General features: G+C 44.4%; 1 protein-coding gene across 12 annotated transcripts in view; it reads right to left on the bottom strand.

Annotated features, from left to right (window-relative positions):
- The window catches only part of NSD3 (nuclear receptor binding SET domain protein 3), an 84,812-nt gene that overhangs the window by 60,915 nt on the left and 1,384 nt on the right, over positions 1 to 22,513 (bottom strand). For all 12 annotated transcript variants that reach the window (XR_003703906.2, XR_003703907.2, XR_003703908.2 and 9 more), the window contains exons 2-4: positions 9,403 to 10,124; positions 1,217 to 1,288; positions 68 to 227 (exon numbers count right to left, since the gene is read on the bottom strand). Coding sequence is in view for 8 of the 12 variants with exons in the window: in XM_028708203.2 (XP_028564036.2) it covers positions 68 to 227; positions 1,217 to 1,288; positions 9,403 to 10,080 (910 nt within the window). In the remaining 4 variants the exon portion in view is untranslated. The remainder of the gene's footprint in view (positions 1 to 67; positions 228 to 1,216; positions 1,289 to 9,402; positions 10,125 to 22,513) is intronic.

Raw genomic sequence — 22,513 nt, 5'->3', positions numbered from 1 at the left:
AAGTAATCAAGTGCATTAGCAATTCCAAACAAGTTTCTAACAAACCTACTAAGTTTTAGTTACTTACCTCTTGTGTTAATTTTGGTATGAACCTCAAGTTGTGGATCACTTGAAACCATGCAAGGCCACCAAGGATATGTTCCCACTTTGGACCAGACCAGATCTCCAACCTCAAACTTGATATCGCTTGCTACTTGTGTTGGAAGAGGAGGAGAGATTTGCTGGACCTGAACAAAAAAGGAAAAGTTGTGTACCAGATATTCTGTACATATATCAAATACTACCAAACATGTGAATGAACAGACCTTTTACAAGAACACCCCAGCAAAAATATACATGACAATCTCTCTCCCTGCCCCCACTAGTGTAGGTGCAAGAAAAGCAGAGTATATCAAACTCTGTGGCATTATCCTCATTCTCCTTTAGTAGAGCTACAGTCTTTAAACAATTCTTCAGTTAGATTCATCATTCTAAAGCCACTGAAAGTAACTTATACTGCAAAACTCACCATGTCTACACTGAAGTCCTACTGAATTAGGACTGAAGCTGAAAAAGGTACCCACACTTATTTGACCACTGTGTGCAGTGAAGAGAGACAACCTCTTCTAAGATGGTGCAGAAGTGATATATACGTGTACCATATAAGAACACATGTTGGTCTTCCATTCTTTCTCCTGCCTTGCACCCTTTTGAGAAACACTACTCCATTTTCACCCAGGCTTACCTGTTCCACACCCTACCCAAATAGGGTGTCTGTGTCCTGCAGGCTACCCATGCATCTGGCAATGAAGCCCTTTATCTGAATGCAGATTTATTTTTTTATTACAATTTATATACCACCTTTTCTTTCAAGAAGCTCCAGATGGTGTACTTGGTTCTTCTCTGCCACCCATGTTATCCTCACAACAACCCTGTGAGGTAGGTTAGGCTGAGAAATGGTATTTAGCTCAAGGTCACCCTGTGAGCTTCACAGCTGAGTGGGGTCTCCCCGGTCACAGTCCAACACTCTAACCCAGGCTTCCACAATCGCCAGATATTGTGGACTACAACTCCCATAATCCACAGCCAGCAGGGGCAGCAGTCAGGGGTGATGGGAGTGGCAATCCAACAACACCTGGGAACCCAAGGTTGAGAAAGGCTACTCCAACCCCTACATCGTACTGGATCAGCTTGAAAATTCTGCAGTCAGAACTCTAGAGGATTTGACTCTACTCACCAGGGTTTCATCCATCAGCTTAGTTTCTTCCCTTGGTCTTTCAGACAGTGTGCTCAGCCTTTCATTTGGTCTCTGTGAACAAAGGCAAACAAAAAGAGTCGAGTCAAAATGGAACAACAATGAAGAAGATGGAAAGGGGAAAAAATACAGGAGAAACAAAATCAGAAGAGTCTGTGTCACATCCTCAATAGTGATGTCCCAGTTTATTTTAGAATTCAGTTTAAGCCACAGTCTCCTAACTGCTCTGGAGATCTACATTAATAAGACACAGGTCAGAGAAGTACAGGAAAAGAGAGGCAGGACAACTGATATGCCATTTATATTTTTGAACTGTTATATGCAAGTTTGTTGACAATTAAAACAAAAAAGGTTCTCTTTTGGACAACACACTTTTATACATACTAACCTCAAAGAGAGGTTATTTCACTGTCAGTGGCAATGAAGTCCATTGAAGCACACAGAGAAGTGAACCGCATGCATGATGTAAGCCAACCACGAGGGGAGGGGGACTGAGGTAAATTCAAAATTTCCTAAGGCAGTTACCTTCTAAACAAGGTTGCTAACTGTATTTGGATTTAAATTAAGTATGTTCAGTCTTTAGAACTATCACATCTTGAACCAGAAATCCAATTTAATGTGGCCAGACTTGACAACCTTCTTGCAAGTTCAACAAACAATTACTTGAACTTAAGAGATAGGAAAGCATCCTTACAATTCAACATATCCAGAGCATTCTGTTGCAAATGAAAAACTCGTTGGCAGACAGGCAGTTCAGCTAAAATTTTAAGAACTATTTTGCCAATGGGAAGTTTACTATGATTGTGATACAGCTTCTCGATTATGTTTTCAGCTACGTTTGGCAGCACTGTACAAATTGCACACACAATTACAGCGTTCAACCCAAGTGTATTTTGAAGCACTCTATGTACAATCAATTTTCTTCCTGATGCTACAGAGGAATAGGCCCACAGAGGAACAGGCCCCCTTTACCTTTCTCTTCCCAATAAACACACAACATACAACCAACGGCAATATCAGCTTCATCTAAACTCACAGCCTGTTTCCAGGATGAAAGGCCATTGTGATTAGATATGAAGAGGTCCTATGAAACCCCTTTAAAGGTATTTGTAGAGTACAATGGAGTATCAATAAACATGGATTAGCAGCAGAGCAGGACATAAATTTAGAAATATGAATAGGGAAAGAGGCAATTGAGGCCAACTCAGTCTAATGTTACTGGAGATGGAAAGGTAAATTGCAAGCTTTTGAAAATTTATTTTTCTGGCTGAATTTCTCTGTCTACACTGTGTTGAAATGTATTGTCACCTTGTTTCCATGGGGTTGTGTAATCTCAGGCAGGCCAAATTGCTTGCCCAAGAATCACAGTGCCTGTATAAACCTTTGTTCTTGTTATTAAATTAAGAAAACTTGGTGAGGCTTAGTTACCACTAGCTTGGGTTCATGCAAATGATAATAATAAAGTCAGCAGAAGAGATTATTCACCATCAGTAATAATACTGTTCCGTATTTACATGGAACAAATTGCTTAAAATCTACGGTCTACCTTGACAACATCTTAGAATTCTACTGTAGCTTGGCAAGAGCCATATGCCAACCTGATCTAAGCTATGAACATATAATTCCCAGTTTATACCAATACTCACTTTTATTTCATAGTAAACAATTTTTAGAGCACCTTAACAAAAATAAAGCTTGATGTTTCTCTAACTCAAGCAGGGGTGGGAACCCTTAAGCCTGGCAGCTTCTCTTTCTGGCCTTTCAGAATCTCTCCTGCCACACTTCCATCCTAGGAACAGCCCCTCTCGCTGGGCCATGCCCCACACCCGCTTGGTTCTGCACCCTTCATGAATGCCTAGGATTGGCTGGAATGTGTCCTTGTGCTCCGATAATGTCTCTAGGCTACCTGGATGGAGGATAGAGGGGTGTGTGAGAGTGTGAGCAGAAACTAGTCTGCTGCAGAAAGGTAAAATTCTACCACTACAGTTTAGAGGCCTGAGCAGCTACCGGCAGCAATGGACAAAATGGTTTTAAATGTTTTAATTGTTTTTAATTTGCAGCACCTTAAATGGTTGTTGTTGTTTTTTATAATATTATATTATTTTACTATTTTATTTTTGCTTGGGGGAGGGATAAGCATTTAGTCAGCGCTATTGTTTCTTGTTTTATTTTGTTCTGTTTTGTTTTATTATTATTATTATTATTATTATTATTATTATTATTATTATTATTCTGTTAAATTATTATATAATTTGTATTTTGCTTTTTAAGGGGTGGGGTCAGGGCTGCCTGGGAGTGGGTCCCAGCAAACAAAATGGCTGGGGCATGTTCCACAGGGGGGGATGCACTGGGACAACCGATCTCAGTGATCATGGGTAGGAGGAGGAGTTACGCTAAGACCAGACCATGTCATTACCGAGGAGGCAGGTTTAGTCGTTGTCTGAGGACTATCCCTGCCTCCGGGTCTGGTTCTGACCGGAAGGATACTGGAATCAGCAAGGGAAACCCACATGACCTGAAAGTGTTGCTGTGCAATGCCAGGTCAATGATGAATAAAACCACTGCCATCCACGACCTGATTGTGGATGGAGGATTTGACCTGGCATGTGTGACAGAGACCTGGTTGGATGAAGCAGGTGGGCCTGTCCTTGCCGCTGCTTGCCCACCAGGCTTCTCTTATGCACAGCAACCCAGGTCATGTGGGCGGGGAGGGGGGGGTTGCAGTGATTTTTAGGAAGTCATTAGTCTGCACCAGGCGTCCTATTGGGAGGACCCAGTTCTCTGAGTGCATGTTCTGGAAGTTGGGCAATAGGGGCAGTACAGGATTCCTACTGGTGTACCGACCTCCCCGCTGCACCAAGGATTCCCTGCCCGAGCTGCTTCAGGTCGTGGCGGATATGCTCCTGGAGACACCTAGCTTGGTTGTCCTGGGGGATTTTAACATCCATGCCGACACGACCTTACAAGGGGCCGCTCGGGACTTCGTGGAAAGCATGGCCTCCATGGGGCTGTCCCTGAATAAGTTTGGCCCAACTCATAGCCATGGACATGCCTTAGACTTGGTGTTCACCTCTATGGATGTTGGTGATCTGACACTAACTAAAAGCGAAACAAAAGAAGTGCCATGGTCAGATCACTTCCTGGTGCAACTGGACTTCTCTGCAACCCTTCCCCTCTGCAGGGAGGTGGGACCGATTCAGATGGTCCGCCCCCGCTACTTAATGGATCCAATTGGCTTCCAGAGAGTGGTAGGGGATGCTTTATCCCAAGTTGATGGCCTTTCAGCTGATTCCCTGGTGGCACGCTGGAATGCGGAGTTAACCAGGGCTATTGACTGTCTGGCTCCGAAGCGCCCTCTCCGATTGCATGGAGCCCGGACAGCCCCGTGGTTTTCCCCGGAGCTGAGGGTGATGAAACAATCGTTGAGACGGCTAGAGCGCCGGTGGCGGAAAACTCATTCTGAATCAGACCGGACACGGGTTAGAGCTCAACGTCGAGCCTACCAAGTGGCAATGGCGACGGCGAAGAGGGCCTTCTTCGCCGCCTCCATTGCATCTGCAGAAAACAGCAGCAGGAGACTTTTTCAGGTGGTTCGCAATCTATCGGAACCACCTGTACCACCGGGGCCTGGTAGGGACCCCAAGATCTCCTGCAATGCTTTTGCAAAGTTTTTTGCAGATAAAATCGCCCAGATTCAGAAGGAGGTAGACTCCACCGTGGGAGCAGGGCCAGGGCGGGAGAGTGCTAGAGTTCTGTCTGGTCCTGTTACATGGGATCAATTCCAGTCTGTTACCTCCGAGGATGTGGACAGGCTGCTTGGAAAAGTGAAACCGACCACCTGTCTCCTTGATCCTTGCCCATCCTGGCTGATAAAAGCGAGCCGGGAAGGGCTGGGCGATGGGCTCTGCGGGGTGGTGAATGCTTCCCTCTGTGAGGGAGCCTTCCCAGACCCGCTGAAAGAGGCGGTCATTAAACCGCTTCTTAAAAAAACATCTTTAGACCCGGCCAATTTGGCCAACTATCGCCCAGTCTCAAATCTGCCATTCTTGGGCAAGGTGATTGAGCGGGTGGTTGCTGAACAACTCCAAGCACGCCTGGAGGAAACGGACCATTTGGATCCCTTCCAATCGGGATTCAGGTCTCACCATGGGACTGAAACTGCCTTGGTCGCACTGGTTGATGATCTCCGGCGGGCTAGGGACAAAGGTGAGAGCTGTTTCCTAGTTCTGCTGGATCTCTCAGCGGCCTTTGACACCATCGACCATAACATCCTTCTGGACCGTCTAGAGGGGTTGGGAGCTGGGGGCACTGTCATACAGTGGTTCCGCTCCTTCCTCCTGGGCCGTGTCCAGAAAGTGGTGGTGGGGGATGAGTGTTCAGACCCCTGGGCTCTCACTTGTGGGGTGCCTCAGGGTTCTGTCCTCTCCCCCATGCTTTTTAATATCTATATGAAGCCGCTGGGAGAGATCATCAGGGGGTTTGGACTGGGTGTTCATCAGTACGCAGATGACACCCAGCTCTACCTCTCCTTTAAATCAGAACCAGTGAAGGCGGTGAAGGCCCTGTGTGAGTGCCTGGAGGCGGTTGGAGGATGGATGGCAGCTAACAGACTGAGGTTGAATCCTGACAAGACAGAAGTACTGTTTTTGGGGGACAGGGAGCGGGTTGGTGTGGGGGATTCCCTGGTCTTGAATGGGGTAACTGTGCCCCTAAAGGACCAGGTGTGTAGCCTGGGAGTCATTTTGGACTCACAGCTGTCCATGGAGGCGCAGGTTAACTCTGTGTCCAGGGCAGCTGTCTACCAGCTCCACCTGGTACGCAGGCTAAGACCCTACCTACCCGCGAACTGTCTCGCCAGAGTGGTGCATGCTCTAGTTATCTCACGCTTGGACTACTGCAATGCGCTCTACGTGGGGCTACCTTTGAAGGTGACCCGGAAACTGCAATTAATCCGGAATGCGGCAGCTAGACTGGTGACTGGGAGTGGCCGCCGGGACCATATAACACCGGTTCTGAGAGACCTGCATTGGCTCCCAGTACGTTTCCGAGCACGATTCAAAGTGTTGGTGCTGACCTTTAAAGCCCTAAACGGCCTCGGTCCTGTATACCTGAAGGAGCGTCTCCACCCCCATCATTCAGCCCGGACACTGAGATCCAGCGCCGAGGGCCTTCTGGCGGTTCCCTCATTGCGAGAAGTGAGGCTACAGGGAACCAGACAGAGGGCCTTCTCGGTAGTGGCGCCCGCCCTGTGGAACGCCCTCCCATTAGATGTCAAAGAGATAAATAATTACCTGATATTCAGAAGACATCTTAAGGCAGCCCTGTTCAGGGAAGTTTTTAATATGTAACGCTGTACTGTTTTAACACTGATTGGGAGCCACCCAGAGTGGCTGGGGAAACTCAGCCAGATGGGCGGGGTATAAATAATAAATTATTATTATTATTATTATTATTATTATTCACTGCTCCACCAATTTTTGCCTCTGGCCCCACCCAGCACTGAAAAATGGCCCCAGAAAAAGTAGCCCTTGAGTTGAAAAAGGTTCCCCACTCATGAACCCAGGTTCTCCTCCCCATGAGTTGCCTTAGTCTTGATCCTCTTTAAAATCTTTCCAGCTTTCCCTGAAGAAGTAACACTTTAGCAGTGAACATATTAAGACTGAAGGGAAGGAACTAAGTGACTCAGATATCCTACTGGAGAAGAAGTGAACCTTATAAAGGAGCTATGAGAATGTCTTCTCTCTACAGACTGCAGGGCTAACTAAGCTGTTAATTTAACTGTCCTGAAACTGGCTTGACTGCCACAGCCCATGGGGGGGGGGGATACTATAAATTCTGTATACTTTGAATTTTCAAAAAAACTCTGTAATTTAATCATCATTTTGTTCTACTATGGGCTCCAAAGAAATGTGCTCCAAAGAACTGTGATGCTGAAGAGACTTTAGATGTGGTTTTCTCCAAACAGCAACCACCCAAGTCAAATTACTTCTAAAACGCAGGGGATTTCAAGTTTTGCTTTGTACCATGGCACTGTGGGGTGTCTGTGTTTGTCAACTGTTTGAAAAGGAAAAAGCAAGGATTACATTGGGCCAGTGTAGGCAGCTCTTTGGAGCCTACTGCAGTTTTCTTTAATTAACAGAGAACCAAGGCTCTGGTCAAGGCCAGCCTAACCTCCCTGTGGCCCGGGACCTCCAAGATGCTTTTGTTTGAAGACCGGCCCATGAGCCGCCCCTGAACCAAGCCGCCCACTCGGTGAGTCCCCGTGTGCTGTGCTAAACTGGCACAGCATGGCGAGGGGACTTGCTTCCGCGGCGCCGGAAATTGCATCTGCCCAGATGCCGGAAATCGCAGGCGCGTGCACGCTACCCGGTCCAACGAGGGATCTCAGCTGGACTGAACTGGCCAAGGCGAGGTAAACCTTGCCGACCCCTGCTCTATATGCATAACTATATTATCATTATTAGTTACATTTCTATCCTGCCCTTCCACCCAAAGGAGTCCATGGTGGCAAACTTCAAAAAGTTAAAACAATACAATTTAAAATAAAATAAAAACTTATTTAAAACATTTCACAACAATTTAAAAACCATCTAAAAGCAGTTACATACCCTCATAATTACGAATTTCAAAGTTGTAATGGCCAATATCTTTCAGCCATCAATTACCTGGGTGTTTTTAAATTTCTTCTTAAAGTCAATAAATATTACAGACACATCTCACCAGGAAGGGCATTCCACAAATGGGGAATGAACATTGAGAAGGTCCTGTCACAGGTCAACACTAACTGGGCAACAGCTGGTGGTGGCAAACATGGTTCGCCAACTATGTGTACCACAAGTCCATTTTACAGTACAGTGGTCCCTTGGTTTACAAACTTAAACCGTTCCAAAAGTCTGTTCTTAAACCGAAACCGTTCTTAAACCAAGGTGTGCTTTCCCTAATGAGGCCTGCCACCCATCCACCATTCAGATTCTGTTCTTAGACTGAGGTAAAGTTCTCAAACCAGGACACTATTTCCGGCTTAGCGGAATTTGTAAACCGAATTGTTCTTAAACCGGACAGTTCTTAAACCGAGGTACCACTGTATAAGAATGCCTTTCCCGTCCAAACTACAGCTCCTATACAGTTCAGCCCCTCCCCACCCATGCCTTGGGCCGGTTTTTCCTTTCATCTTCTGAGCTAAGGAGCAGGCCTGACTATGGGAAAGCCAGAAGTGCACCTGCTGCAGTCCAAAGGTGCCAGACTTGTGGCTTTGGTGCTTCAGGTTGGCCATTCATGGATTTGTGCATCAAAATGAAAAGCTGGAGCCCTGAAGTCAAGCCCACCAAACAAGTAGCTTAGCTGCAAAACTCTATACATACTCACCTGAGAACATGTCACAATAAATACAATAGGAGTTGTGAGTAAACATGCATGGCATCACACTACAGAATAGAAAAAAAGCTTTGAATTGCTCCAAAATCCCCCTTGCCTTCTCCTTCACTCCACTGAATCTTACAGAATATTATTCTAATGCCCTTGGCACAGAAGATTATATTTACTACTTCCTGCATTAAAGCCAGCAATTCTTATCACATGCAACAAGTATAAATTAACTGTGTTAATTATATAGAAGGAAATAAATTTACAATATTAGAAGAGGCTTCCTTTATACAGAGCTACCCCATGTATGTACAGTTAAAAAATTAATTAACACAAGAAGAAAGAGAAGGCAAGGAATGGTTGTTAAGAGACAGAAAGCTTGAAGTGATTTATAATACTGAATCTAAAAATACCAAACTTTTCTTAAAGAAAAAGTTTGATGCAGCTTTAGGAGAGTCATTCCCTCAGTAACAATAAAATCACTGAAAGAAAAATTATGTCATTGATCAGGATAATTTTACTCTGTCAGGATGTCAAGCTTCTGACAAATCATTATGAGAATTTGCATACTTTACGCAAAGAAAATCCAAATTCTGTTTTTGCAATAAAGAGCAATCCACCAAGATAAAAAATAATTTAAAAATGAGAGATCCATAATGGTGAACTGTTCAGGAAAGAAAACCACTAATCAATCTTAACTGTGCTGCCTAACTGTAGATGCTTTGATAATCTTTCAACATGTAAACAAAAACAAAGAAAATAAAAGCAGTGTTGGAGGAAAAGGCTAAAATTCAGTTTTCACTTACATTTTGTTCCTCTTGCTCCAGTTTTGGAATTTTATGTGATTTGCGCTCTTCTGAGTGGGAAGAGTCATGCTTGCTACTTTTTTTCCTTTTCTCTTTTCTCCCTTCATGTTTTGACTTCGCATACTCACTTCCTTGTACTTCATTTAAAAGGTCCCCACACAGAGAGGACTCAAACAATTCCCTGCCGTTCTGGATAGTTTTGGTTATTTTTAATTTGATTTCTGGTGAACCAGTCTTCTTTGGAATCACCGTTTGGGATACTGAAGGAGGTGGCTGCTGTGGAGGAGATGGTTTTTCCAGATTTTCATGTGGCCTTATGCTAGAGTTCTCCATGTGGTAATACTCTGGTGGACTAAAGTTTCTAACAGTGCCAAAGCCATTGGCTGAACCATTAGGATACTGACTATATGGCTGATATTTGGCTTGGGGTTCATACATGCCAATTGGTGGAAATCCATTAATGAGGGGTGGAAGATCCTCCGTTGTTGGCGTAGGATACTGAAAACCTTGCTGCAAGGCAAGAGCAGCTTCATATGGCGTCTGACTACCATCTTCAGTGATGTCACTGCTGGCATCAAAAGCATCCTCTTGGCGGTTGTTAGCCGAGTCAATGAGTTGAGGTGGTTGCTGAATTGTGTTTCCCATGATCCCTTGCATGAAAGAGAAGGAGAAATCCATTGTTCTGCTCCAGCATCCTTAGCTTTCCCTTTTTCTCATAGGGCCTAAAAAAAGAAACAAGTGAAAAGATAAAGCAGTTGGTGATGCAAGTTCTTTGGTAAAGTTTAAGAAGCCAAGACAAATGCTTGGAAGTGGACTGGACGAGAATTTCCCTCCATGCTAACACAATGAGTCTTAGGGCAATTCAAAGGCTAACAGATGTTTTATGGCATAAGCTTTAGTGTGCACTTCATCTGATGCATGAAGTGCTACCTTCAGTTAGAAAAGTACCGTATTTTTCGTTCTATAGGACGCACATTTTCCCCTCCAAAAATTAAGGGGAAATGTGTGTGCGTCCTATAGAGCGAATGCAGGCTGCGCCGCTAAGCCCAAAGGCAGAACAGGAAGACGGAGCACTGCAGAGTGCTCCGTCTCGCTGCTCTAGCTTGGGGACGGCTGCGCGCAAACCTCTGCAGGGCAGCGGGGTGCCTTCACCCCGCTGTCCTGCAGAGGCTAGCAAGGCTGTTCCCAAGCCAGAACAGCGAGACGGAGGGCTCCGTCTCGCTGCTCTAGCTTGGGGACGGCTGCGCACAAACCTCTGCAGGACAGCGGGGTGCCTTCACCCCGCTGTCCTGCAGAGGCTAGCAAGGCTGTTCCCAAGCCAGAACAGCGAGACGGAGGGCTCCGTCTCGCTGCTCTAGCTTGGGGACGGCTGCGCGCAAACCTCTGCAGGGCAGCGGGGTGCCTTCACCCCGCTGTCCTGCAGAGGCTAGCAAGGCTGTTCCCAAGCCAGAACAGCGAGACGGAGGGCTCCGTCTTGCTGCTCTAGCTTGGGGACGGCTGCGCGCAAACCTCTCCAGGGCAGCGGGGTGCCTTCACCCCGCTGTCCTGCAGAGGCTAGCAAGGCTGTTCCCAAGCCAGAACAGCGAGACGGAGGGCTCCGTCTCGCTGCTCTAGCTTGGGGACGGCTGCGCGCAAACCTCTGCAGGGCAGCGGGGTGCCTTCACCCCGCTGTCCTGCAGAGGCTAGCAAGGCTGTTCCCAAGCCAGAACAGCGAGACGGAGGGCTCCGTCTCGCTGCTCTAGCTTGGGGACGGCTGCGCGCAAACCTCTGCAGGACAGCGGGGTGTCTTCACCCCGCTGTCCTGCAGAAGCTAGCAAGGCTGTTCCCAAGCCAGAACAGCTAAACGGAGGGCTCCGTCTCACTGCTCTAGCTTGGGGACGGCTGCGCGCAAACCTCTGCAGGGCAGCGGGGCGCTGCGCTCCAAAGGCTTGAGAGATCTTTGAGGCTGGCGGTGGGGGAAAGCAGCGCTTCCCCCCACCGCCAGCCCCACAAGCTCTGGTGAATGTACCTTGAACGCACCTTGTTTTAGAGGGGAAGAACAAGAAAAAAAATTTTTTCCCTGTTCTCCCCCTCCTATGGTCTGGTGCGTCCTATGGTCCGGTGCGTCCAATGGAGCGAAAAATACGGTATATATAAGATCCTAAGAAGAGTGCTTCTGGACTCCTCTAGTCCAACATCCTGTTCTCACAATGGCCAGTCAGATGCCTGTGAGAAGCCTGCAAGCAAACAGCACTTTCTCCACTTGTGATTCCCAGCCACTGGCATTCAGAGACATGCTGCCTCCAATAACAGAGGTAATACATAGCCATGATGGTTGCATTCTACACACACCACACACAGAAGGGGAAAAAATGCATGTCTAGCATCTCTTGCATTTCACAGCCTTTCCCCTCACTGCTTATTTCCCCCCCTCTGTACCCATGTGTGGAGGCCTGGGAGACATGTTGAAACGTCATCCAAAACCGATTAGAAGTCCAGATCACAATAATGGTTTCAGAATTTTTGACCTGGCAATATATCATGAATTCCCACTCACTTCCTGGCAGAGGGAGCTCGAGAAATTTCCCGCCCGGCGCCCGCCTGCAAGTGGGCTGCCTCCTTCCTCCTGGTCACTCCTCCTGCCCACTCCCTCCTTATTTCGCAACAGAAGTGGAGAATCGTGCCATGTAGCTGCCTGGCTCTTGCATGGCCGATATGCAGAGACCAGATTACAACACAAGGACTGGGTGATGTATCGTCCAAAACCAGTTTGAAGTCCATATCCAGGAATCAACTCTCGGTTGCTTCTTCTTCCCCACCTTATTTCCTCCTTCCTCCTTATTTCAGACATCATGATATATTGGTATATTGTGATGGTTAGCTGGTAATATATTAAGATGTTGAAAACCGGATCTCACCCAGCCCTATTTGTGTAAAATATATTAAAAATCTCTAAGCCATTAAAGGTGCCAAAAGCACCATGAACAATATGACTACAGTGGTACCTCTGGTTAAGAACTTAATTCGTTCCAGAGGTCCGCTCTTAACCTAAGGTACCACTTTAGCTAATGGGGTCTCCGGCTGACGCCGCGCGATTTCTGTTCTCATCCTGAAGTAAAGTTCTTAACCCGAGGTACTATTTCTGGGTTAGCGGAGTCTGTAACCTGAAGCATTTGTAACCCGAAGTGTTTGTAACCTGAGGTACCACTGTAACTCTGTGGAGCCAAGGGCACTGGCTGAACTATTTTTTAAGTCAAGAGTTATCTACCTATACATTGCCCTCTATACCCCAGTTTTTATGTTTTGGGATTATCTTGCATTAAAAAATGTATCTATTAGACAAGAGCAAATACATGTAGTATATATATGCTACATGTTCTTCCAAAAACTGAGTTTTCTTACATACTGATGTGAGCAACTCCATTTGTGTGGTGGCCATGACAAGGAAGCAGCAAATTATTTTACAAAATCACAGATATGGAAGTAAAAACACAATCTTGCCATTCATGCATATATAATAAAGGTAAATTAAGTGGAGGCATCTCACAGCAAAAACATCCTAGGGCCTATTCAAAAGTTAAAACAGTAAAGGACCCCTGACAGTTAAGTCCAGTTGCAAACAACTCTGGGGTTGCAGCGCTCTGGCTGAGGGAGCCGACGTTTGTCCACAGAGTTTTTCCGGGTCGCGTGGCCAGTATGACTAAGCCACTTCTGGCGAATCAGAGCAGTGCACGGAAATGCCGTTTACTTTCCCGCCAAAGCGGTACCTATTTATCTACTTGCACTTTGACGTGCTTTCGAACTGCTAGGAGGGCAGGAGCTGGGACTGAGCAACAGGAGCTCACCCGATCGTGGGGATTCGAACTGCTGACCTTCCGATCGGCAAGCCCTAGGCTCAGTGGTTTAGACCTCAGCGCCACCCGCGTCCCTTATTCAAACGTTACTTATATCCCATTTTGGACTGTACCCAAGGGAGAGAACAGAAGCATGGTGACAGTTCATGGACTCCCTCCCTTTCTATTCTCAATGGGGAGAGAGCAGAACATCCAACTTAGGAGGTCTTAATTATCTGAACATATGTCAAAGTGCAAGTAGATAAATAGGTACTGCTCCGGCGGGAAGATAAATGGCGTTTCCGTGCACTGCTCTGGTTCGCCAGAAGCAGCTTAGTCATGCTGGCCACATGACCTGGAAGCTGTACGCTGGCTCCCTCAGCCGATAAAGCGAGATGAGCGCCACAACCCCAGAGTCGGCCACGACTGGACCTAATGGTCAGGGGTCCCTTTACCCTTTTACATCTTCCTTATTCTGGGAGACCAAGAACTGTTAAAGAGTGCTTATCTGCCTGGAATCAGGGAAGATTCTACATTGCAATAACCACAGGACCTTTTTGTTCAGGCAGCCATGTCTCCTGCAGTGAGAAAAACAGGTGCACTCGATAGGGAGCACAAGCCCGAGGCTCAGTCTTGCTCTCTTCCTAGTAAGAATCCAGGCTAGGAAGGTGGTATCTTTTGAACGACTACATACAGAAAACGTTTAAAGACCTCCCCAGGCAGCATGCAGATGAAGATAGCAAAAGAAATCTAGGTTATTTTGAAGAACACTCCTTTAAATTTGACACACATTGTGATGGTTTTATGAACAAACTGTTCAGCTGAACTACTTGCTGGCAAATTTGGCCCTCGGTATCAACAACCAGCTTGCATTAGCACTCTACACTCCAGATCCAAGAATAAGCTTTTACAGTACTGTATTGCTGATCCCAGGCCAATGGGACATACAGCATAGAATAAGCATAATGACTCTCCCTCCTCTCCCCTCAAAAAACATTTTAAATACACACAATATATCCACCATCCCAATGCTTCCTTCCTAGCTGGTGTTCTGAATTCAACAATATACCAAGTCCTAAACGTTTTGCACTCAGACTTATTATGACAGTTGAGAAAATGAACCCCAAAATGCAACTATGCACACAGCTTATAACTTCATGTTTGATCAGCAATGCCTGTTTTATATGTTTGAATAAACAAACAATTACTTTGCTATTTTGCTAAGTACAAAACATTTCTAAAGGGACATAAGTTTTTAAGGTGGCAAATTTAGGAAACTTGACTTCACTTCTTAAAATCTGGTCTACAGTACATACGCTTCAGGTTACAGACTCCGCTAACCCAGAAATAGTGCTTCAGGTTAAGAACTTTGCTTCAGGATGAGAACAGAAATCGTGCTCCGGCGGCGCGGCAGCAGCAGGAAGCCCCATTAGCTAAAGTGGTGCTTCAGGTTAAGAACAATTTCAGGTTAAGTACGGACCTCCGGAACGAATTAAGTACTTAACCTGAGGTACCACAGTATGAACATTCTTTCTCTTCCATCATCTTGCAATTTAACATGCAGTATTCCATTTACTAATGACACAAATACAAAATAGATCTCATCTCTCAAAAATATAAATCCAGCACAGTTAGGATCAGGGAAAGTACAGAATGAAAAAACACAGATGCACTCTCTCTCTCACACACACACACACAACTTTTTTAAAATGGGAAAATTGCTCAAAACAGAGAGCAACAGCTATGGCAAATTACATCTACAACTAAAATGAAAGTCATTCTGGGAACCTGGTTGTAAGGGTGACATAAATACTAAAAAGAAGGAAGAAGCAGCTCAAGATTCTTAAGACAGATCCCTGGTTTGAAGATCAGGCCACAGGAGTTCATGCTTTTGTTGGTTTTACTGTCATTTATAGTCTTGGAAATGGCTTCAATTCTTGATTTAAATCCTAGTAAAGAGCAAACCTTTAAGAAAGGAATGTAAGGAACTGGGTTATTCAATTCCATGTCCCTGAGAATCCTAGCATGCATAATTGGCACCATTTAAGAGTCAAAGAGAGAAATAATGCCTCCCCCATTTTCAGAACTGCTCTACAATAGAGAAAAGTTGGAGGAGGGAAAGGAGCTGCTGTGCTTAGAAAGGAGAAGCCACAGCTGCTGACAGCTTGGTTTTCCTCTGCAAAAGCAGTTTTGGCAGAGCAGCAGCAGAGGGGGAGTTGTACTGCTATCGCCCTGACATTCCTGTTCGTAGAACAAAGGAAGAGAGGAGGGAACTTTTTATCACAATCTACAGCAGACACTCAACATCCTGGCCTGTTTGCCCACCCTTAAAAGTCATCCCTCCAGCATTCAAAGAGTTCTCTTTCCAGGATACTTTCTGCAGGTTGAGATGTGAAATAGCCGACCAACACATGCCCAATATAAAAAAATCAGCAGTACAGTGGTACCTTGGGTTAAGTACTTAATTCGTTCTGGAGGTCTGTTCTTAACCTGAAACTGTTCTTAACCTGAAGCACCACTTTAGCTAATGGGGCCTCCTGCTGCCGCTGCACCACCGGAGCACAATTTCTGTTCTCATCCTGATGCAAAGTTCTTAACCCGGGGTAATATTTCTGGGTTAGCGGAGTCTATAACCTGAAGCGTATGTAACCTGAGGTACCACTGTAGTTCAGTGACAAGTATAAAACCTCAAAAGGATAAAAAGCATAATCTTGTTTACCTCAATCACTGGCTGCTCCACACTGACAGTAAACTGTAGAGAAGTGTGTCACAAGTGCTTGAGTTGACTGTAGATAATAATACTTTAACACCACACTGTGCTGGTCCTAAATGTTAAAGTGATCTCTGGTGTATATTAAAATTACTTTTTAGAAATGTGATGGGTTTTGCTACAAGGCAAGGAAAAGAACTACATATTGCAATCAGGGTAGCTGAGCATTTCCTGATATTCCTGGCTTCCAGAGTAACACACTTTCTTGCTCCAACAACTAATCATTTATTTTTATTTTTGCTTTATGCAGAAGACACTATAATGCAGTGCAGCTGCATTGATAAACACTCAGCTAAAATCAATATTCACGAATTTCCAACAAGTTATTTTCCCAAAGTTCATTGGGGATGTTAGGAGCGGGTGGATGCTAGAGCATCATACACACATGATCCTCTCCAGAAGCCCTCCTTCAGGTCCCCAAGAGGTGAGAAAAGATGGCTCATCCGTCACAGAGCTCAATGCCTTTGGTGGCGGATGGAGAGTTTTTATTCACCCAGGCCTTTTAGATGTTGGGTTTTATGAAATTTTTAAATATGGCTTATTGATCATTGTTCTGCTACTGTTATAGGATGCATTTTCTGTATCTATTAATTTTTTAGTATTTCAGCTGCATTAGCAACTCATAAATCACCGGAAAAGCAAGATATTAATGCTCTAAAGCAATTAAAGAAACATTATTACAAAATACAGTGGTACCTCTAGATGCGAACGGGATCCATTCCGGAGCCCTGTTTGCATCTAGAAGCAAATGTAACCAGTGATGGCACGTCTGCGCATGCGCGCGTTGCTTTTCATCGCTTCTGCGCATGATGTCATTTTGAGCGTCTGCGCGCTACATTACTTCCGGGTTGCCGCAGAGCGCAACTCGAGCGCGCTCATCCCGAAGCACATTCAACCCAAGGTATGACTGTATAGCAATAAGCAAACTTCATGACAACTATAACCAACATGAAAACTTTAAACACATTTTTACATTATTGATATTTATTAATTTGTATCCCACTCTTCCTTTCAAGGCAGCAAACATCAAAATGTTACATTTTATATTTAATGTTCCTGAAAAAGAACATGATGCAATACCCAAGGAACAGGCTGCAAAAAGCAGAGTCAACAAATGGTCAAACTAGGACAAAGAGTCTGACCCCCTGCACCACCATTATATTGCATTAACCCCAGCATCCCATTTTGTGATAGTAGGCAAACAGCCAGCGTTTCACTGATGGAACATAACCCTTTCATTAGTAATGAGACACGGTTAGACTGAGAGAAACAGAATATCAGAAAGTCAGCACAAAGCTTTACATCCTCCTTCATCAATACAGTTGTACTTTGGATCCCAAATGCCTTGCAACTTGAATGTTTTGGCTCCCGAATGCCACAAACCCGGAAGTGAATTTTCCAGTTTGCAAACGTTCTTTGGAAGCCGAACGTCCGGCGGGACTTCCTGCACTTCCGACTGAGTGCAGGAAGCTCCTGCAGCCAATGGGAAACCGCACCTTGGTTGTCGAACGTTTTCAGCAGTCAAGCGGATTTCTGGAATGGATTCCATTCAACAATCAAGGTACGACTGTAATTACAATTCTGCATTTTTCTAGAATGTACACAAATGATGTAATTCATTATTAGAATGTTTCTACCCAAAGAGTAGTATTTTTCCCAATCTGATAAAGACAATGCTAATCAATTGCAATTTTAGACACACACAAAAGGTTAAGTTTAACCTCAAAAGTAAGCCCAGGCTTAACTTGAAGGTTATCTATCATATGGCATTATTCAGCCCATTAAGCACTTTTAAGTCCCAGCAAGTGCTTAGCTGTCCGACAATAAAAATAAATGGGAATTTAGAATTGCTTAAAATTGATCATGTGCACTGTTCTGAGTAGAGGCACTGCAACCTTCTGGGGGCCACATGGCAGTGGTGGGTAGCCCAAGGGACATGACTTGTAGCTTTGTACTGGAGGCTACAGCCCAGTCATTCAGAAGTCAAGCTATTTCTACATGTGCGTGCCTCCATCCAGGCAAGCAAAAGGCATTATTACAGTTCAATGACACACTGCATCTAGACAGGAGGGAGGCGTGGAGCAGGGCCAGTGAGAAATGTGAGCTTGAGAAGGGGTGTGGCCTGAAAAGAAAAGGACCAGACAGGCAGAACTATAAGGCTGCAGTGGACCCCTGGGTCTGAGACAGTAAAGCTTTTCTGTGTTTGCCCTACTATCTGAACTAGAGAGTTCAACACGGCAACCTCCCTGCACACTTTCCATCAGCAGATGAAACACTGCCTGGGTACTGGTCAGCTTATTTATTTTACTCTGATTATGACACTGCTGTTTATGGCTTTTGTGGCATTCTGTTTTTATGGTATCATATCACAGACTTTTTTCCACATCTTGTTAAGAGTATGAGAGAGAGCAGCTACTAAATAATATACAAATGATTATATATACACTACAATAATTAGCAACACTACCACCAGAGGAGCGGACTGGACAACATAATCTGCAATCTTAACCCCACTGAATTCCACAGAACTTAATTCTGAGTAGACATGGTTAGGATTTCATTAGTAGGCTTCAACAGTAAATCAATGACACCCTCTTTCAAAAGAGGTGTGTCTGGGCTAAGGTGTCAGCTAACACTATCACACCTGCATACAAGCAGCCATACAGAGAAGAAAATCAAGGCCTTCATGCTGCCTACCATTTTTATATGTATGTATATAGTCTTTCAAAGGGGCGCAGGTGGCGCTGTGGGTAAAAGCCTCAGCGCCTAGGGCTTGCCGATCGAAAGGTCGGCGGTTTGAATCCCCGCGGCAGGGTGCGCTCCCGTTGCTCGGTCCCAGCGCCTGCCAACCTAGCAGTTCGAAAGCACCCCCGGGTGCAAGTAGATAAACAGGGACCGCTTTCTAGCGGGAAGGTAAACGGCGTTTCCGTGTGCGGCTCTGGCTCGCCAGAGCAGCGATGTCACGCTGGCCACGTGACCCAGAAGTGTCTCTGGACAGCGCTGGCCCCCGGCCTCTTGAGTGAGATGGGCGCACAACCCCAGAGTCTGGCAAGACTGGCCCGTACGGGCAGGGGTACCTTTACCTTTACATAGTCTTTCAAGTATCCAAAATCTTCCATTTGCAAAATAAAATAAAAATTTTACCTTCTTCACGTAACAAGAAACACAGGATGCTATTTTCACTAGATCAATTAGGTTTTCAAAATAAGCTCAGTTCGAGTATTTTAAAGCCTAGCTGGTCCAACAAAGGCATCATCTCATGGGTCTGGGGTTTCTCATTCCCACATAAATTGCCAACACTCTGGATGTTTTGTATATTTATATTATAGAAAGCATAGTCTAAACAGTTTTATGAAGAGCAAAGCAGTTCATCAACCTAGCCATCATACAAAATGTTATGAGTCATTTCCAACTTTACATACACATAGCGCTGAAGTAAAAAAGTAATCAATTTAAAGTGAAAAATAATTATTCCTAGAAAGCATTTTGTTACAAACTTCCCCTTTGCCAACATACTTGTCCTCTCTACTGGAGCCAAACATCACTACTTTAACCGATTCAATAGCACCTGGTGTCATCCACTGATCATCTTTTACTAAGACTTGCTTAGAGAAAATAGTAACAAGAAAGAACAGCACTAGAGTTGCAGACATTGCCTAGTGTTACACAGAACATGGTGCAGTTATGAAAATGTTAATGAAATATTGTTATTCTGCATATAACTGCAGCATTGCAGCCAATCATAGTAATAAATTATATCTTGCCCCCAGAGTATTAGGGTTTTTAAGGGCAAAAACAGGAACAATGAGAAACCTGTAAACAGATGTGTAAAAATGAAGCAAGCATATCAAAATATGATACTTTGATTTTAAAACAAACTGACACAGGATTTATCCAAACATGCAAAGATTGTGGCTGATTGACAAGACATTCACATTTATACTTCTGTCAAATCAACAAAGAAAAACAAAATGAACAAACTACAAACATTAGAGATACAATCAGAATATGGAGCCTCTCTCCACTGCAGAAAAAACCCTCGGATGCTATCAATTCAAAAAAAATTATCAAAGCATCACACAAATATACCTGCTTCCCACTAATCAGATACCTGAACAGCAATTTGTCTCACATCTCTGTTGTCTGCTGTACATGAAATACAAACAACAGCATCTGCACAGTTCAATGGCAGTTAAAATAAAGGAACACTTAGCTATCTGTACAGGAATAGAGTCAAGAAAAAGCATTAAGAAAAATGTAGGAGGAAATCCCTTCGTGTATAATATTTAAAACACAATCAGTAAGTAAGTTTCATCTTGCTGTTCACAAACAAGTGTGCCTTTTGTCAACAGCCTTGGCAATGTCATTTCCTTGTTTACTTAAAGAAATTGCTGAAGACGGTTCAGCCTTGTGCCATTTACAACAGAGACTCTACCTATTTAATTCTTCATGAAAATGGAGAGAAAAATGTCTGTATAATCCCGCTGCAGATTTGTATTGAAAAGGGTTAATTTCTGCACCACAGTCCCCTAGCAGTACTGGCTGCAGAAAGGAATGAGAAGGAGGGAAGATGTTCCTTTCTCAGCCTGCTTATGATAAATTTCAGAATGGTATGATTCTAAGATAGAGAATAAGGAACAAGGAGAAGGATCTTAAAGATCATTTGTTAACCCAAAACAAGCCTTGTTTCTTTTGGGGAGTAGGGGGTCTAAAGAGATTTACACTGCAGTATATGGCAGCAAACATGGCTGCCTCTGCCCCTTTAAATCCAAATGGCCCTCCTCCATCACATTAAACTATTATCTGATCTATCCTCAATTATTCCTCAATCCTTCTTTGAAAAACAAAGAGGGTGCCTCTCCCTTTAGCAACAAGAGATCACTTTCTAGAACTCTAGGTTCAAGCCTTAATAGCGCATTCATGCAAATTTATACATGTAGGCAGGCACTGTATATACATACACAAAAGGTTGTGTTATTAACAGTCCCAGATTAGACTTCTCCAACTCCAAGGCCAACTCCAACACTACCCCATGACTATTTATGGCTTTCTAGTTAGAATGTCATGCAAAACAGCAACCCCATGGCAAGCGACATAACCAATTCCACATCCACAGTCCATGTTCTCACACTTATATATGACACTACATTAAGGCCATCTCGCCAGACTCCAGCACAGTTATTCTATTATTGTACTGGTCACAACACACAACCCATAACAACACTTTGTCTATAAATTATTTCATAATGTATTTTCCTACATTGTTTCTCATATCCTTTAAGCCAACAGTCTTGAAGAGTCTAACACTCCAAACCACCTAAAATGCCTCAGCAACTGTGTTTACATTGTCATGTTGACAACATCAACAACAACAACTATAGGACTATAGTTGAGGTTATAGGACTATAACCTCCTTGCATACCAGCTGACTTTATTATTTATCACCAAATCATCAATCCCATTTTATTTTATTTATTAAATTTGTACACCTCCCTTCATCTGCAGATCTCAGATGAAGCACAAAATACATGATAAAAACAACTATAACCCCACCTCCCACAAACAAATTTAAAAGGCATATACAGTGGTACCTCGGGTTACATACGCTTCAGGTTACATACGTTTCAGGTTACATACGTTTCAGGTTACAGACTCGGCTAACCCAGAAATATTACCTCGGTTTAAGAACTTTGCTTCAGGATGAGAACAGAAATTGCGCGGCAGCAGCAGGAGGCCCCATTAGCTAAAGTGGTGCTTCAGGTTAAGAACAGTTTCAGGTTAAGTACAGACCTCCGGAATGAATTAAGTACTTAACCTGAGGTACCACTGTACTGTAAGATGTTAATCAGTCAAAGGACTGATTGAACAGGAACATTTTTGTCTGGAACCTAATCATAATGCCTCAACCCGCCTCCAGCCTTCATCCCAATTCTGGCATCCTCACAATCCCATTGCTCTATGTGAGATCTAGCCTCCAGTCATCATCCCACTTCCACTCCATCTGTTTCAGAGTCCTATACCACCCATACATCCTCACATTCCTAGGTCTCCCCAAACCCCCATTCCCCCAGAATATATATGTTGCCCACACCTCCCCTCTGCACTATCTACCACATACAGTGGCACCTCGGTTTAAGAACAGCCCTGTTTACAAACGATTCAGTTTACGAACTCCGCAAAACTGGAAGTAGTGTCCTGGTTTGCGAACTTTACCTCAGTCTAAGAACGGAACCTCATTAGGGAAAGTGCACCTCAGTTTAAGAACAGTTTCGGTTTAAGAACGGCCTTCTGGAACGGATTAAGTTCATAAACCGAGGTACCACTGTACTGTCAGGGATTAAGCTGCTGTGGAATAGTGTTTATGTATTTTAATAAAGTGTTTGATGATTTGATGATACGTTGTTGGTGTACTTTCACTACAAGTTCTTGGTGCTGCTACTGCTAAATGTCTAACAAACACACAAATACTATGGTACTCAGAGCCAAAGCCACTATGAAAAGTCCTTACTTCCACATCTAATGACCCCCT

This window comes from Podarcis muralis, chromosome 15 (genome assembly GCF_964188315.1).
Source record: "Podarcis muralis chromosome 15, rPodMur119.hap1.1, whole genome shotgun sequence".
Lineage (NCBI taxonomy): Eukaryota > Metazoa > Chordata > Lepidosauria > Squamata > Lacertidae > Podarcis > Podarcis muralis.
Note: the sequence above shows the minus strand (reverse complement) of the source record. Positions and strands in the feature narration are given on the sequence as shown.